The following is a 15,473-nucleotide window of genomic DNA, read 5'->3' as shown; positions in this document are numbered from 1 at the left end:
CAAATAGACCCTATAAATACCATTGTTTTCTTACCCCTGTCAACACACCTTTGTGAAGGGCTATAACCATTTAATCCTTGTGCAGGCATAAGCAGCACCTCAATCAATGGCCGGGAAACAAAGCAATAGCAGCCTCAGGCCTAACCTTTAAAAGACAACTAAAATCTAATTAATTTAATGGTCAAAAGGTCAAAATGTACGCAACTATTAGTCTCGGCTCACCTGCTGTTTAAATTATGGGCTTGTAAAGACTTAATGGTGTCGTGAAAGAGCTATTTTTTTCTCTCAAGCTGCAGAAAGTGGAATTTCCCCATTTCAGAGATAATTTCGAGACCATAGCACATCAAACCATGCAATCTAGCAGGTTGATGGTTGGGAAATTGAACAGAGGAGAAAGCAAAACCCTTAGGCCTTCTGTATTCGGCTCCAATTCAACTTATACCATAGCTCAGAGCGAGGCGTTTGGGGTACTCTTGGTGTTGCAAGAACCTGAGCTCTTTCAGATTTGAAACATGGCGTGACCCTTCGCTTATGTGCGAGCCCCAACCTTTATAGAGTACAACACATATGGATCTTGTTGTCGCTAACCACGATCCACCATTTAACTGTTGATTTTGTCAGCTGTGAAGTTACAATGTGGCATATTCATCATGGACATCAAACATTAAACACAATTACACATTCACTTCAAAGGCACACAGTACGTCTCTCATTGAAGTCATTACAGAGTGTTTGCCATATGGACTCATTGTTTTCATGTACTTACCTCACTTTTGCCTGCAAGAAAGGGAGATTTGTAGGCTAAGCAAAACTGAATAATTGCAGTGAACAGCACTGAGAAATGATTTCATTTTCTCCGTCTCAAGATGATCACCAACCCTCCCATATTTGTGGCTGCATTGGACAAATTCCCTCAAGGCTGAGCACCGCGGACGGCATTAAGACTCTGTAGTGGGCAATAGCCAATGAGCTGTTGGTGATAAGCTTAAGACAGAAAAATGAGATCTCCTCTCATGTTGAAGTTCCTTGCAAACTGTCATGTAATCAGTGAAAAACGAGGCTCCCAGTACTCACCCCATAGACCAGTTCACCCACCATCCCGTTCCATGCCTTGGTCTCGGGGTCTCGGGCTCCATACTTCCCATCCATTACTATAGACAGTTTGTACTTAATTCCAACATGTTTGGCAATCTCAGATGCTAAATCGACGCAGTAGCCTTCATATCTGTCATTCCCCTCCAGATGCATATAATTTTTCTTGTACATCACATAAGGAGCTTCCTGTTGGTTCAAACACAAACTGGTTTACTCACCACTTGGTATACATTCAGTTATTTACACAGCATTATACACGCATGCACTCATTTGAGGCTGTGCACTCACACTCACACACAGATTTAACATACTACATACTACACTAGTTGCTATATTCATTTTCATGCAGTCATGCAGAAAGAGATGATGCATTGCGAATGCACATAGACGCTCTGATAACAGCAGTGTGACGGCGTGGACACGCTGTTATCGAGAAGTGGAAGCGAACAGACACCAAGCCCAATGCACCCAACCCAATTTGAGCCCAAGGGTGCAACTCTGTGCAATCTTAAAGGGGTCGGGTGGGGTGGGGGGTTGTTTGAAGGAAGAGAGAACAGACTTAAAACCTGTTTCCACCAACTGATACTGCATTTTATTGTGCAAGGTCCCAAAGTACCTGAACCATCCCACTTTTCAGAATCAGAATCAGAATCAGAATCATCTTTATTTGCCAAGTATGTCCAAAACACACAAGGAATTTGTCATTTGAATTTTTCATTACCGTTTTGTTAGTGCGGTTGTTGCAGGGGTATGCTTGTATGGGTATAAATAAATACACTGCTCTCTGTTGATTGATTAACAGACTTGTCTACCCTCTTCTGTGTAAAATCAAATGAATGATATATAAAAAAAAAAAAACCTTCCATCGGATAGATGATTCGAAGCCAAGTTTCTTGTTTGTGCTGCACTGTACTGGGCTACTATTATTTTCTTTATTGAATTAATTAATGAATTACACACTGTCTTAGCATTATGGTAGCATGTTATGCTATTTACATAGCTGATGCAGCTTACGCCTTGTCTCCGCACACCTCAGTGGAAACGCAAGCCATATTTGGGTTTATTTACAGATACGAAACCTACCATGGCAGTACAAACTGAACGGTAAAACTTGGTGGAAAATCGGCTTTAGGGTGTGTTTACACAACATCAGACTGGTAAAAGAAAAGTTATTCCTTTGGGTTCTCGCATATGGTGTCAAAATGATTCACTGATCAAACGACCTTGCAAAAACAACTGAAAACACGGTCATATGTATGCCACGGCACAGTTGGTAAATTGTAATGAAACGTCATTACAGGTCTTGTCCGTATTTTTGAATCCCTTTTGTCAGCATTTGTGTGGGTTTAAAAAAATAGTAGAATTTTACTGTTTTCTGGAAAAAAACAACGTTGTGTAAATGGGCCTTACTGTGAACCGTTGGAGAGTAAAGAGAGGCATAAAGGGCTCAGGAGTCATTGGATGGGCAAGGTCAGCACAGTGGTGGGTGGGGATGGGAATGGGGATGGGTTTAACAAGTAAATGCTAGTGACAGGAGAGAGATCAGAGTGCCCAATCTTATTTCAACATATCCAAGCTCATTGCACTAGTGCGCACTTAAAGGCTGTTCCATTCCAAAAAATAAAAAGAGAAAATCAAACAAACAAAAATAAAACAAAATGAGCGGTAGCTTTTTAGAAAAAAAAATGCAAAACCACTCCTTGTATGAAGGAATTAGAGCAGGAGCGTGCCAGGTTTTCATCTCCCTTACATAATGCTGGTGCAGCTAATCTTTTCTCTTACCGAGCACATCATCATTAACAAACAATAGGGCTGCTCAGGAGAGCGGGCATCGTCATTACAGCCGCACGCAATTAGAGTGCAAGTGGGAAAGCAATGGTTTGTTTGTTCAGTGCTGAACACATCCCCTCACCTCAGAATCAGTCAACCGTTTTCCCCCAGTTAACACATCTTATCTCCTGACTGTATTTCTCATCTCAAGATTTCTTCCTACTGAGCGGTTTGCCTGATTCCAAATATGGCCTTTTCATTTCCAACCATTTTCTCCAAAACGTTTGTATTATGGTAATTTATGACTACATAATTATTAAGAAATTACCAAATTCATCCTTCCTAATTGAAAGTTCAACACAGAACAAATGGAAGGAGCAATAGAAGGAAAATGACAATAACAAGGAAAAATACCACAACTTCTTATTATTTAGCTTTTCCAGCTTGGAAAAAAACTTTGCATTATCATTCTCAAGTCATTCCCTCGGCCAGTCGATCCCAAGTGTCATTGAACATTTACTTGATGAGGACAGACAGGTCTACTTACGTATGTAACTGATGGAGTCAACCATTATTATTGATACCATTATTGTGATGTCACTGCTACGACAGGCCACTGAAGTATGGAAAATCAAAATGCTTTGACACCCACACGGATACAGTTGAAACACTCGCCCATCGACTGTTTCAACATGTAGTGAGTGGATGGAAAGCAACACAAAAAAGATGTGGTTCTACCCGCCCAGGACAGAATGTATCACTCATTGGCAATCAACACCATGACCTCGAGTGGCAGAATACGTGAAACATTTCAAACAATTTGGAAAGTGTACCATAATAGTAGTGACCACAATCGTTCGGTTTTCCACTGAGGAGTCGTTGGTGACCTGCGGGTCCATTATATTTACAAAGCGTGTGAACTCGTTCCAGTACCCGATCTGTAAAGAGAGAACATTGATTAGTGGTGCTGTGATTACAAATGACAGCCACATTGCATGGACAACAAACCTGAAAATTATTCCAACCTGAAAATGAAATAAAGTAACAATAATAAATAATAATTATAATAATAATACATTGTAAGATTCTTTTCATGTCCCCCAAACTGCTCTATAAGGATCGATTTGGCCATTAGTGTTATGCCACATTTCTAGGAATGATTACTTCTAGGTACATACAATCAACCATGTTCAGAGCAGCAGACTCTACCCCAAAGGTTGGCATACTGTACCTCCCGAAAGTACTACCCCCACAGTTCCCAGAAGGCTGCATTATACACCATAATAGAAACAAATGAGAAGAGTGTTAAGAGTGCAGTAATGCAGATAAAAACAAATATCTTTACTTCTATATTCAAAGAGGAATTATCACATATATGAGAATATGTGATTATTTTTTAAATTCTCCCACATTATTATTTTTTTTTAATCCTGTGCTGCAGTCGAACGTTTTTCTGCAATAGCTGAAAATAAAGCAGACAATTTAAATCCCTCCCACCTTTAGCCTCCCAGGTTTTATGCTAAATAATTGATACTCAAGGCCTGTGAACTGCATTCATGCTTTAATAATTTAGCATATAACTCCAGTGGCTCTACGGTTTCTACTGCGTGGGGCTGCCATGGTAGTTACTCTGCATTCTGCTGTACAGATGCTTAACTCACACCAATGTCAACTGTTTGTTTGCCCATCTGAAATAATGGCTGCTCTGGCTCACGATGAAACGCCTTGCATACGTTGCTGCCAGTTTTCTAACTGTTGCTGGCTCAGGTTTTACCATTCACATCTGGCCTCCATTTTTTTCACCCACGTCAGATCTTTATAAATATTTGGACCAGGCAGGTGTTAAAAGGAAGGGGAAAAAAATATGAAGTGGAGGCACTAGAATGCGCCAAAGTTTTGCTGGGGCTGTTGAGAATGTATTGTAGTCGTTTCCCCAATGTTAGAAAATCTCAAAATGTTTAATCTGTCCTGTCTGCATGGACACGGGATGAGAGACATGGGATGAGAGTCGTGTCATGGAGCGCTGCTCCAGAGGCAAAGTCCTGATTTCACCCTGAGTGGCTGAGGCACATATCAGCGCCATACATCACTAGTGACAGTCACAGCTTGCAAACCTCCTCCTCGCACTGCTGCTGGGCTGAGTCGGCCTCCCGCTCCTGACAAACTGCTGCCCAGCTTGTCTTCTATCCCCTCGTTGCCTCACACTCACCCTGTGACCCCCCCGCCCCCTCTCGAAACCTTCACCGGATCCCTGCTCTTGGCTGTCTTTTGGCTGTAGGGGTAGAGTGATGCTAATTGAAGGGTGGGCTTTATAGGCCTCAAAGGCCGGGGTGTAATCATGTGTCATATCGGACCAGATCACACTCACGAGAAAATCACAGCTGTCTCTTGCAACTGGGTGAGGTTAAGAATTAAAGTCAGAGGTCATTATATGTTATAATGTGAATTTACTACTGTGAATTACCATTTTAAAGATGAGGCAGAGAAATTATCATATCTCTGTTACAGTAATTGGTAATTTGAATGGAAATTACTTCCGGGCGAGGGCCAGAAATCATACCTGCATGATCCAATGACATGGGATTACTATTGCATCTTTCATGACGGGACACTTTTAGCAGTCTGATCACAGGCTGTGTGTGATTTGTGTGCCTTCTAATACTTGCCATACATCAGCACAGCTGCTACCTAATAGAGGTAGACAATGGAAGCCTGCTACTGTCCTTACGACACTAAGAACCCTTAGCATTGAACAAGTTGAGGTAGTGGCGTATTTGAAAATGTCACACAGTCTTCCAGGAGAATACATGTGAATATTAAAGCATGCTCAAACATGTGTCATCATTAGTCAAGTCTAATTTGAAAGTTGTACTTTGGCAAAACCTCATGGCCACAAATCTTTGATGTCTGCAAGTGTTTTGGTGTGTTTGAAATAGGGGGTGGGCATGGTTAACGTAGTAAAGTCAAGTGATTGTGTGGAAATTCCATCCATCCATCCATTAATTTTCCGAGCCGCTTCTCCTCACTAGGGTCGCGGGCGAGCTGCAGCCTATCCCAGCTAACATCGGGCAGGAGGCGGGGAACACCCTGAACTGGTTGCCAGCCAATCGCAGGCCACATACAAACAAACAACCATTATTCGCACTCACATTCACACCTACGGGCAATTCAGATCCATCCATCCATTTTCTGAGCCGCTTCTCCTCACTAGGGTCGCGGGCGTGCTGGAGCCTATCCCAGCTGTCATCGGGCAGGAGGCGGGGTACACCCTGAACTGGTTGCCAGCCAATCGCAGGGCACATAGAAACAAACAACCATTTGCACTCACAGTCATGCCTACGGGCAATTTAGAGTCTCCAATTAATGCATGTTTTTGGGATGTGGGCGGAAACCCACGCAGGCACGGGGAGAACATGCAAACTCCACACAGGTGGGGCCGGGGATTGAACCCCGGACCCCAGAACTGTGAGGCAGATGCTCTAACCAGTCGGCCACCATGTCGCCTGTTTGGAAATTATTTTGATTAATCCTGTCTTGATGCAACTGAGTCAAAACTGAGTGCACAATTTGACTGTGACCAGCTAAGGTGCAGTCGATTCACTCCAAACTAGTTTGTGGTCGGAAGAATAACAAAACATAACTTCACTAAATTCAGTCAGCTCAACTGCCACTCATTTCATGTTACTCGTGGTGTTACTCAAGGCCCCATTGTCGGGCCGCTTCTGTTCATAATCTACTTACTTCCTCTTGGTCAGGTCTGGCATGAATTCAACATAAATTTTCATTGGTGTGTGGATGACACCCACCTCTACCTATCCACAGAACCTAACGCCACATTATCACCCGGCTCCCTCTCTGGTTGTTTAAAAGAAATCAAATCCTGGTGCTCACAAAACTTTATAAAACTGAACATTATTGAAATTAAATGCTTTGTAGTGGTCCTAAATCATTTGTGCTTTTGCTCTCTGAAGTGAATCTTCACCAGATTAGCCAAGTAGGCAAGCAGGCTTTCCTTGTTTTTACATTTATTGGTCATTAGACCGTGTTTAGGTTGACCTGTAAGCTCCAGTAAGCTAATGGTGGCATTTAATATTTGAGTGTTTCAAATTTATTACCTTACATGGACCCATTTTTGGGATACCTAGAGTATATTTTATATGTATAGCTTCCTGTTTTATTATCATTATCTAAATCAAATCTGTACTCAGAATTACAGGTAGGACACGGTATGTTTTTTACTTCTTTCTGCTACTACTGAACATGTATATTTATATGCTGTTGTTGCCTTCTTCTCTTTTTGTTTAAAAACAATTGTTAAAAAAAAAAATATAGATTAATTAATATAGATGTCTTTAAATAAAGACATCTATATTAATTGTATTTTTTGCCATCTAGAATGAAAACAGAATTTAGATTTCACAGCTCACTCACGCAATGCAATCTGTACTGGGCCCTGCTCAGATAATAACTGCCAAAATCCAAAAAATTAACCGATCAATTGATTGTTAATTTTCCATCAAGGATTCCTATCCCAGGTTATTAATAATGTGGGGGAAAAAAAATTCTGATCAGCTTATTTGGAATGATAGAGGCCTTTGTTCTTACCTTCCTTGGCCCACCTATTTTCATCTCATACACATCTATGGTGTAGTTGGTCCGACGGCCATAGTTGTCAAACTGGATGTTGCCAGTCATCCCCTGCACTTGGACCTGTCATGTGACACACACACACAGACAGAGATCACTTTGCATATATAGCTGGTATTACACTGCTCATGTCCTTGGAGCTACTGGAGTGAGCACAGTCCGTTAATCAAATGATGAACTGGATTCATTTTAATAAAAGATGTAGTTTTATGGTAATGAGGGTCTGAATTTGAGTGAGCTTTGCGCAAAGATATCTGGAGGCAGCGGCAGCAGAACAGCTCCACGGTCGCTTTCCTTCTCTCTGTCACTTTCCATCTTTATCTTGCTCGTTTGCTATCGCTGCTTCGCTTCTTCCGGCCATTTTTTTCCACTTATTTGCTCACCCGCTATCCTCCTCTTCCTCTTGTCCTTCCTTCCCTACCGTTTTGAGAGCTCTCTCGATATCGATGCCTTGGCTCCAAGGTACAGCGGGATTGGCAAGACAGTCTCCGGCGCTGCCACGACGAGAGACGTCCACACGTTGGCGCCGCAGGTACCGGAAGGCCTCTGCTATCACCAGGATGGCATCATGTGTCAGTGCTGAAGTGTACTGTAATCAAAGAATAAAAAAGAGGCGGCAACACAGCAAGCTTGTATTACTGATTTTGCATTCCATCTCTGACTTTGTATTGCCAGAGAAGGTGAATAGCTTTCTTCCCCCGACGCAACAATTGGGAATGTTAAAACATGAGATGTGTGGGGCCCATTGGCATTGGAATTAGAGAGAGGTGTCATGGCTTGAGGGTGTGTTTAAAAAAAAAAATCCAAGACTAAACAAATTGAAAAGGTGCGAATCACTCGCGGTGTTCAAGAAGAGGTTTAAAAATATAATACTAAAACATGCAAAACTCAGGTATAAACATGAGAAACTGCAGAAATATTGGAACTTCTAGATGTGTTAGCTTGAGTGCAATGAAAATATAGGGCTGTATAAATGTGGAAGGGTCAAATGATTTTTATGTCGATGAGACATATGCATGTACGTATATATATATATATATATATATATATATATATAAGTAAATGTGTAATTTTATAAAATGTATACACGGTATAAGGGTCTACCATTTGAGCTCATTCATAAGATTATAAGTATATTATAATATCATTAAGTGCATATAGGGGCATGTTTTTTGTTTTGCTTCTTTGCTTTTGGGATACATCACGGCACATGAGTAACCTATTTGATTATTAACATGATATGAGTCAAAAATTATAGAGAACAAGGGTATAGCCTAGAGTGTTTTTTTATTTTACTTCTTCCTACTCCCTTTGAACATGTAAACTGTGATGAATGAAGACATCAATTAATGTTCTTTTCCTTTGTTCTAAATAAAATTTTGTTACTATAAATTACTGTTGTGTTTATATGTTCAATAAAATCAATCAATCGAAAAAAATTCCTTGTCACATTATTCCTTTGTCATTTGTCTCAAAAGTTAAGACTGCAGGCAGGTGATGGAACTAAATGGTTTCTGGTTTGACTCCCACTTCCCTCTCATCCTACTGAAGTATCCTTGAGCAAGACTCAGATTATTCAGTTGCTCATGAAGCTGAATAAGCGTATGAGGACAGAGTAAAAGAGATTTGAGTACTCTGACGCTAAAAGAGGACTACATGAATGTATTTATCTTAGCAATCAAATCACACATATTTGATTAGAACTTCTAGTTGTGTGGTCAGAATCTCTTTCAAAACTTTTAGTGCATAATTTGCATGGGGCCAGCGCATCAATATGTGATCTTATTCCCCATGCACGTCCCCTTTAATTTAGCCTGACCTTTTCACCAGCGACGGCTTGGGGAACTTGTTTTTTATTTGGATCACTGCAGCATGACAAAATCTAATTAAATGCCATTCAAAATCCATTTCTTTCTTGCTCATCGTTTAATTTGATGTAAATTGAAGCTACGATATAACCTTGCCTGACACTGCTTATCGATATATTGATTGTTGGGGGGGATGCAAAGTGGAGGAAGTAAAGAGTGGGAAGAAAACATAATAACAAAGGCAAACAGAGGATGATCGGAAAGAAAGAAAAAAACAGATAACTTCAGAGGGAGTGATCATTTTACTTTGCATGCACAGTGAAAGGGCTTCCAATCAAAGTACCTTCAGAGGAGCATTCCGGGCTTCTGGGAATTCTCTTTCATCTAGCCGCTCCCAGCGCTGCATAAACTGCTGCACAATGGCGTTCTCAGGGTTGACTATTTGAAAGCCTGAAATGTTGGCTCCTCCAGCAAACACTTTGTCCAAACTCACATTAGAAAATCCCTGATGTGAGAAAGAGGGGAAATAGGGTTGTTCCCTTTAATTATAAGTCTTGAGGCGTAACACTACAAAAATGTTGGTGTCATTTGGCAGTGTGCAATGTGCATTTTATTTACTGTAGAAGCTCACACTGTAGGCAAGGTGAAAGCAATGTGTTTGCTCTTACACTGAATGTTTTGCTTTAAACAGCACAACTTGATACCAGTTAAACAGCATTCCAGCAGACAATTAAGTTAGTGGACTTTGTCAGATGTTTAAATATTTGTTTTAATATTTTGTTGTCTTTGTTCTAAAAAGATATCTTCTAAGGTTTGAATTACACAACATGTAGAAGTGTCCAGTTCCAGTGGAGCTCCTAGAACAGTTTTTTTTTGTTTGTTTGTTTGTTTGTTTGTTTACTTCAATGTATTTTCCAGTGTCTTATATCGTACATCTCTACATCGACATGAGTGTCAACACCGGGGGTGAAAACATGTAATTTAACAATAATAAATATATTTAGACTTTATTTAATGGCCTGTACTTCCACTGTTGTTTTACTACAGTTTATTTGTTTTTATTTTTTTATTCAACCTATGTTGGGTAGACAGACACGTGTGTTTAGGTTATGGATCCAAGGTTGACATAGCAAACCGATGTCAAAGCTGATTTACTAACCGGGCATGCGTTCTGGGAGGTATATATGAGAATAGTGTCAGTTAACATGCGCAATGTGATTTATCAAAACAGAGATGAATTTTGCTGGCTAGTTTTGCACAGCAGTGCCACTGTAGTGCAGGCAAAATGAGAGGCGGTGGAGAAACAAATTTACTTGTGTAAACAGTTTGCCAGAAACAAAGATTATTGTGATATATTGTTTGTTCAGCAATGTAATTTTGGAACTTCTGAAGGATGTAAGACCCTGTCTTGGAGCCATCCACAAGAAGGAGTCATGCCATATCTCCTTTGACAAAACTCCCTTTGACTGTGCATTTCCTTGCATCTGGGTCAATACAGCACACTGTGATAATTGGTGCTGGCCTCAGAGCAGTTTATTAGGTGTTCTCTCCAAAGTTTTTTCATGAGGTTTTTGGCTGCCCCAAAATAATAGGCGATAGATTTTCTGTCTTAGTAGGATTGCAGTCTTCGTAGATCACAAGCAACCCACACACCAACAGGGCGCCCGAGCTGTTGGAGTGAACAAGAAATTTAACACCCGCAATTTGAGAACTTTTCCAAGATGGCGCCGTGACATAGGCATCGGTCTTCAAGAGTTCCGTTGTTTGTTTGTTGTATTTTTGTCGATTTCGTCATTTGGTGTTTGTTGTCTCTCGTGTGGACGCGTGGCGGACTGTTTACAGCGGCAGCGAATAGTAATTGAAGGAGAATGTCGGTGCTTGACGGTTGCACCCTCTCAGCAGCAGGCTTGCAGCCGCACCGTTTCTGATGAGGGGAATGTCGGCGCTGTTTGACTGTCGCCACTTTATGCTTATGTGTATTGATAGGCAGCTCTCTTACAACTGCCGCAGAAATTTCAGAGCTGGTGGACTTCTTATGATGGTGCCCTACAACTGGAGGAATGGCGAGTGGAGCTGAGCTGAGCGACATCATGTACGCTGTGATTGCAACATATATAATCAACTGGTGAAGGGAGACTCCAGACCTCCTCTTGGATCTATAAGCTCTTCATACAACAAAGAGCATGTTTTTTTTTTTTATATTGTTTCTATTACAGCGACCTGCTGGATAAGTCATTTCGGGCCTCTGTATGCTCCACATATATTGAGGAATGACAATAAACTTCAACCACACCATAGTAAATCAGGCCCATAATGCTCGGATTAACAGTGTATCTGATCAGTCTGTTTACGCTGCAGTCACAATGACAGGTATTCAATTTATATCCAATTCTATACACATTTGGAAGAGGCCTGGTTGTGTCACTTGAATAATTACAATCCAATATTTATATAAAGTAATATACAGCCTAATACATCTACAAAAACCTCCTAAAATCTGATCAGTCATCCTGCAGCGAATACACGGACTTATACTTTTTAAGGTGAAGTTGTGGTTTTGTAGGTGCAGCATTGTATGTGAATGCTACAAAACCACGTGCTCAGTCTGGAAAAACAGTGGGGGAACACTCAAACTTGTGCAAATGAATATTTCTCATATCTGAGTGAGTGGGCTTCAGGTAAAATGTTGTCCTCCACAGGCAACTACAATGTTTACTGCTCGTTCTATTTCCTATTGGGCTATTTATATTGCACATTCCCATTTATTAGGACTTGCACTATGTTGTCCTAGGGCCATATTGTTACTGATAGATAAAATGTGAACCATTTAATACAAAAGTCTAATCTGTTTTGGGTGTGTGCTAATAAGAACCATGGATGTCTGGCATACAGCCAACCGCAGGTTCTATGCCCTGGAGCATCTCGATTATTACTTACAAGATTGGACAGAATATAGTGGTAGCCACGACTGTTCTTCCCCAGGGCCACAACCTATGGGAGAACAACATCAGTACAGTCAAACATCCATGACATGAACAATAAAAGTGTTGCACATTATATAAGCGACTACACAAATAAGTAAAGCAAAATATGGCCTGTGGAAGAACAAAAGAGAAGTTGCAGAAATTAATTGAGGTGGTGCTGATAATGAGAGAGAATCATGAAGAACATCCTTGACTGTTCTGCTCACTTTGAAGTCATTGTGCAGAAAGCCACTGTTGGACAGAAAGGAGAACTAGAAGGGGAGAAAATGACATATTTAAAGCAATTTACAGTGAGACAGTGAGCTGTACTGTGGCTCCCGGTCTGCTTTGAAAACATCACACCTTTGCAGCATAAAAGTGCGTTTCAACCCACGCAGCCTGTCTGAAAATAGTAAGTGCTGTTCTAGGCCTTTCCATCACTGTGCTACCAATCACGCTGATTTTACCCTAAATTTTCCTCCCACTGTGGATTATTTTGTTGATCAGTCTGACAGTCATAATTCATGTGGTCATGACACTATTGCACAACATATGCGCAGTACTGTACATGCATAGCATGCTGCACAACACTTATTGAGGAGCATAACATATACTGTCTGTCTGTTGTACGAGTGGCTCCAACTACCGGGGAAAAATTCCTTGTATGTTTTTTGGACATACTTGGCAAATAAAGATGATGATTCTGATGATGGCGGCACGGTGGCCGACTGGTTAGAGCGTCAGCCTCACAGTTCTGAGGACCGGGGTTCAATCCCCGGCCCCGCCTGTGTGGAGTTTGCATGTTCTCCCCGTGCCTGCGTGGGTTTTCTCCGGGTACTCCGGTTTCCTCCCACATCCCAAAAACATGCATGAATTGGAGACTCTAAATTGCCCGTAGGCATGACTGTGAGTGCGAATGGTTGTTTGTTCCTATGTGCCCTGCGATTGGCTGGCAACCAGTTCAGGGTGTACCCCGCCTCCTGCCCGATGACAGCTGGGATAGGCTCCAGCATGCCCGCGACCCTAGTGAGGAGAAGCGGCTCAGAAAATGGATGGATGGATGGATTCTGATGATTCTGCGCATGATATACACTATAGAAACATAACATCTGTGTCTTAGTTTGCTCTTTACAGACAATGCAAAGCAAGTTTATAGCAACATTAGCATTATTGCTTTGTTCCTTTTTTTGGCATGACAACCTCTGAAAAGTTAAACAAGAAATGGACTAAAGCAATAGGATACATGGCCAATACAATCACGGAAAATTAAGTTGTATTTTGCAGCTATAACAGCTTACATTCTCATGGGAAGATGTTTGACAAGATTAACGATACGGTTGAAGTAAGGACTCATATTCTTCTACACCAAACCTATCCAAATATGATTTTATGGCAGAGTTTCTCAAACTTTTTTTTAAGACTGATAGAATAAGACGTTATTCGTGACTAAGGAACACCAAGCTTGAGAGCAAGATGTATTGTTTTAAACTCTGTTTGTTGTTGGTTGTCTTGGGGAGTTACAATTTACATGTAACAGCGTTACATAATTGGGATTAAAAAAAGATGTAACTGTAATTCGGTAGCGTTAAGAAAAAAACGTGCAATCACATTACAGGTACATTTACAAAAAAAAAAATGGATTATTTTGCAAGATTACATTTTTAATGAAGGGAGAGAGGCCGGTAGTTGATTTGAGCCCTTGGCGCTTTCAATCTAGTGGGCCAAGCAAACTTTTCCGGAGTTTAGCAGCACAACAAGTGGCTAAATAGTCACAATGGACATCAAAGGACCGCAGGGAAAGTTTTTTTTGTTGGCCAACCAAAATGACCAGTTTAAAACCAACTCAGAGGGACTGTTTGGCTTGTATTCAGTGGAGGACTTATATATATATTTTTATAACATTCACAAAGAAAACCGTGATCTGTCAAAGTCCTCAGGACTGCTGGTGAGGCTATGGAGGGTAGAAGCTGGCTCACCCTACGGGCGCACTTTGTGAGGAGATATTTCAATATCCCGTCACAAATCACCCACTGCTTTACTATGTAAACTCATTTCATTACCAATACCAGCTGCTAAACTTGTCACTGGGAATAATAAGAAAGTTTTTTTTTACAGTTGACATCACATATCATCATTGTTGTTTCATAATTACGCGTGCGCACGTGTAAAGCTTAATTTGTCCTCTTTTTTCCATTTCAATCATAAACAGTCATGTGAAAAGGTTTTTTTAAAACTTTGTTATGAAGCTAGTAAATCTAAGTAAGGTGTTGCCTCTTAGGACAGTTTGAAAAAACCTTTGCTCATGCTACGAAGCAATTGTTTCAAATGGCATCGATAGCACGTGAATGAATGGGCTTATGTTTTTGTTTTCTTACCGTTTGTTCAATAAAGTGATTGACAGCGCACCGGTGGCTGTGTTTATCCTTGGCCACATGTGGAGGGATTACCGTTCATCCTAACTAGCAGTGGTAGGCTAAAATAAATTAGCTTGAGAAGTTTAGTTGGTAAGCCAGTTCTGTTTTGCAGTCGACACATTGTACTTCCGCTTCCTTTTAAGTGTTGACTTTGGATATTCACTGCCCCTTTCCTCCTGGCTCATGCTTACTCCCACATGAGTCTGCAGTAACTGTCCATATGGAAAAATCACAACAAAATCCTGCAACACAGTGAAAATTTTGCCATCTAAAATTAGATATGTATGATTTAAATTTCCAAGATACAGTGAAACCGCAAAAAAATGAACCGTCATATGGTAACGGGCGACGATTGTCTTGTCGTCTTCTGTGAAACCCCATGAACCAGGTCATAGCTTCCCATATAGAAAAACTAACACAAATCGGTTTTGTTAATGGTGTGCGCTTTCCTGAATGCGCTTGCAGTATTGCTTTTGTTTTAGCGGCTCACTAAATAAATTGTATCATGACAATAAGCCATCATCTTTCATCCAGCATTTCCGCCTTTCTCCTTCTTGATGCGGCTCTTGATCGAACTTGTGCGCTCTGGACTACAGCAAACAATTTAAAAGTTGTCACAGCTTTAATGGGGTACCCTTATAAACTTAACAAACCGCTTCTTTCTTTACAACCTGTCCACCCAGGACTTAACTTTTGGTTTCATCCAGAGAGCAGTGCAATTTAGGTGAGCACATTGTTCACTGTCAAGCCGTTTGGGAGAGTCAGTGTTCTGTGAC

At 40.9% G+C, this 15,473-nt stretch overlaps 1 protein-coding gene across 5 annotated transcripts in view; it reads right to left on the bottom strand.

Annotated features, from left to right (window-relative positions):
- The window catches only part of LOC133484628 (glutamate receptor 3-like), a 125,525-nt gene that overhangs the window by 24,047 nt on the left and 86,005 nt on the right, over positions 1 to 15,473 (bottom strand). For all 5 annotated transcript variants that reach the window (XR_009790449.1, XM_061787503.1, XM_061787504.1 and 2 more), the window contains exons 6-11: positions 12,258 to 12,311; positions 9,664 to 9,825; positions 7,934 to 8,101; positions 7,471 to 7,575; positions 3,699 to 3,803; positions 1,075 to 1,281 (exon numbers count right to left, since the gene is read on the bottom strand). Coding sequence is in view for 4 of the 5 variants with exons in the window: in XM_061787503.1 (XP_061643487.1) it covers positions 1,075 to 1,281; positions 3,699 to 3,803; positions 7,471 to 7,575; positions 7,934 to 8,101; positions 9,664 to 9,825; positions 12,258 to 12,311 (801 nt within the window). In the remaining variant the exon portion in view is untranslated. The remainder of the gene's footprint in view (positions 1 to 1,074; positions 1,282 to 3,698; positions 3,804 to 7,470; positions 7,576 to 7,933; positions 8,102 to 9,663; positions 9,826 to 12,257; positions 12,312 to 15,473) is intronic.

This window comes from Phyllopteryx taeniolatus, chromosome 10, assembly GCF_024500385.1.
Source record: "Phyllopteryx taeniolatus isolate TA_2022b chromosome 10, UOR_Ptae_1.2, whole genome shotgun sequence".
Taxonomy (NCBI): Eukaryota; Metazoa; Chordata; class Actinopteri; order Syngnathiformes; family Syngnathidae; genus Phyllopteryx; species Phyllopteryx taeniolatus.
Note: the sequence above shows the minus strand (reverse complement) of the source record. Positions and strands in the feature narration are given on the sequence as shown.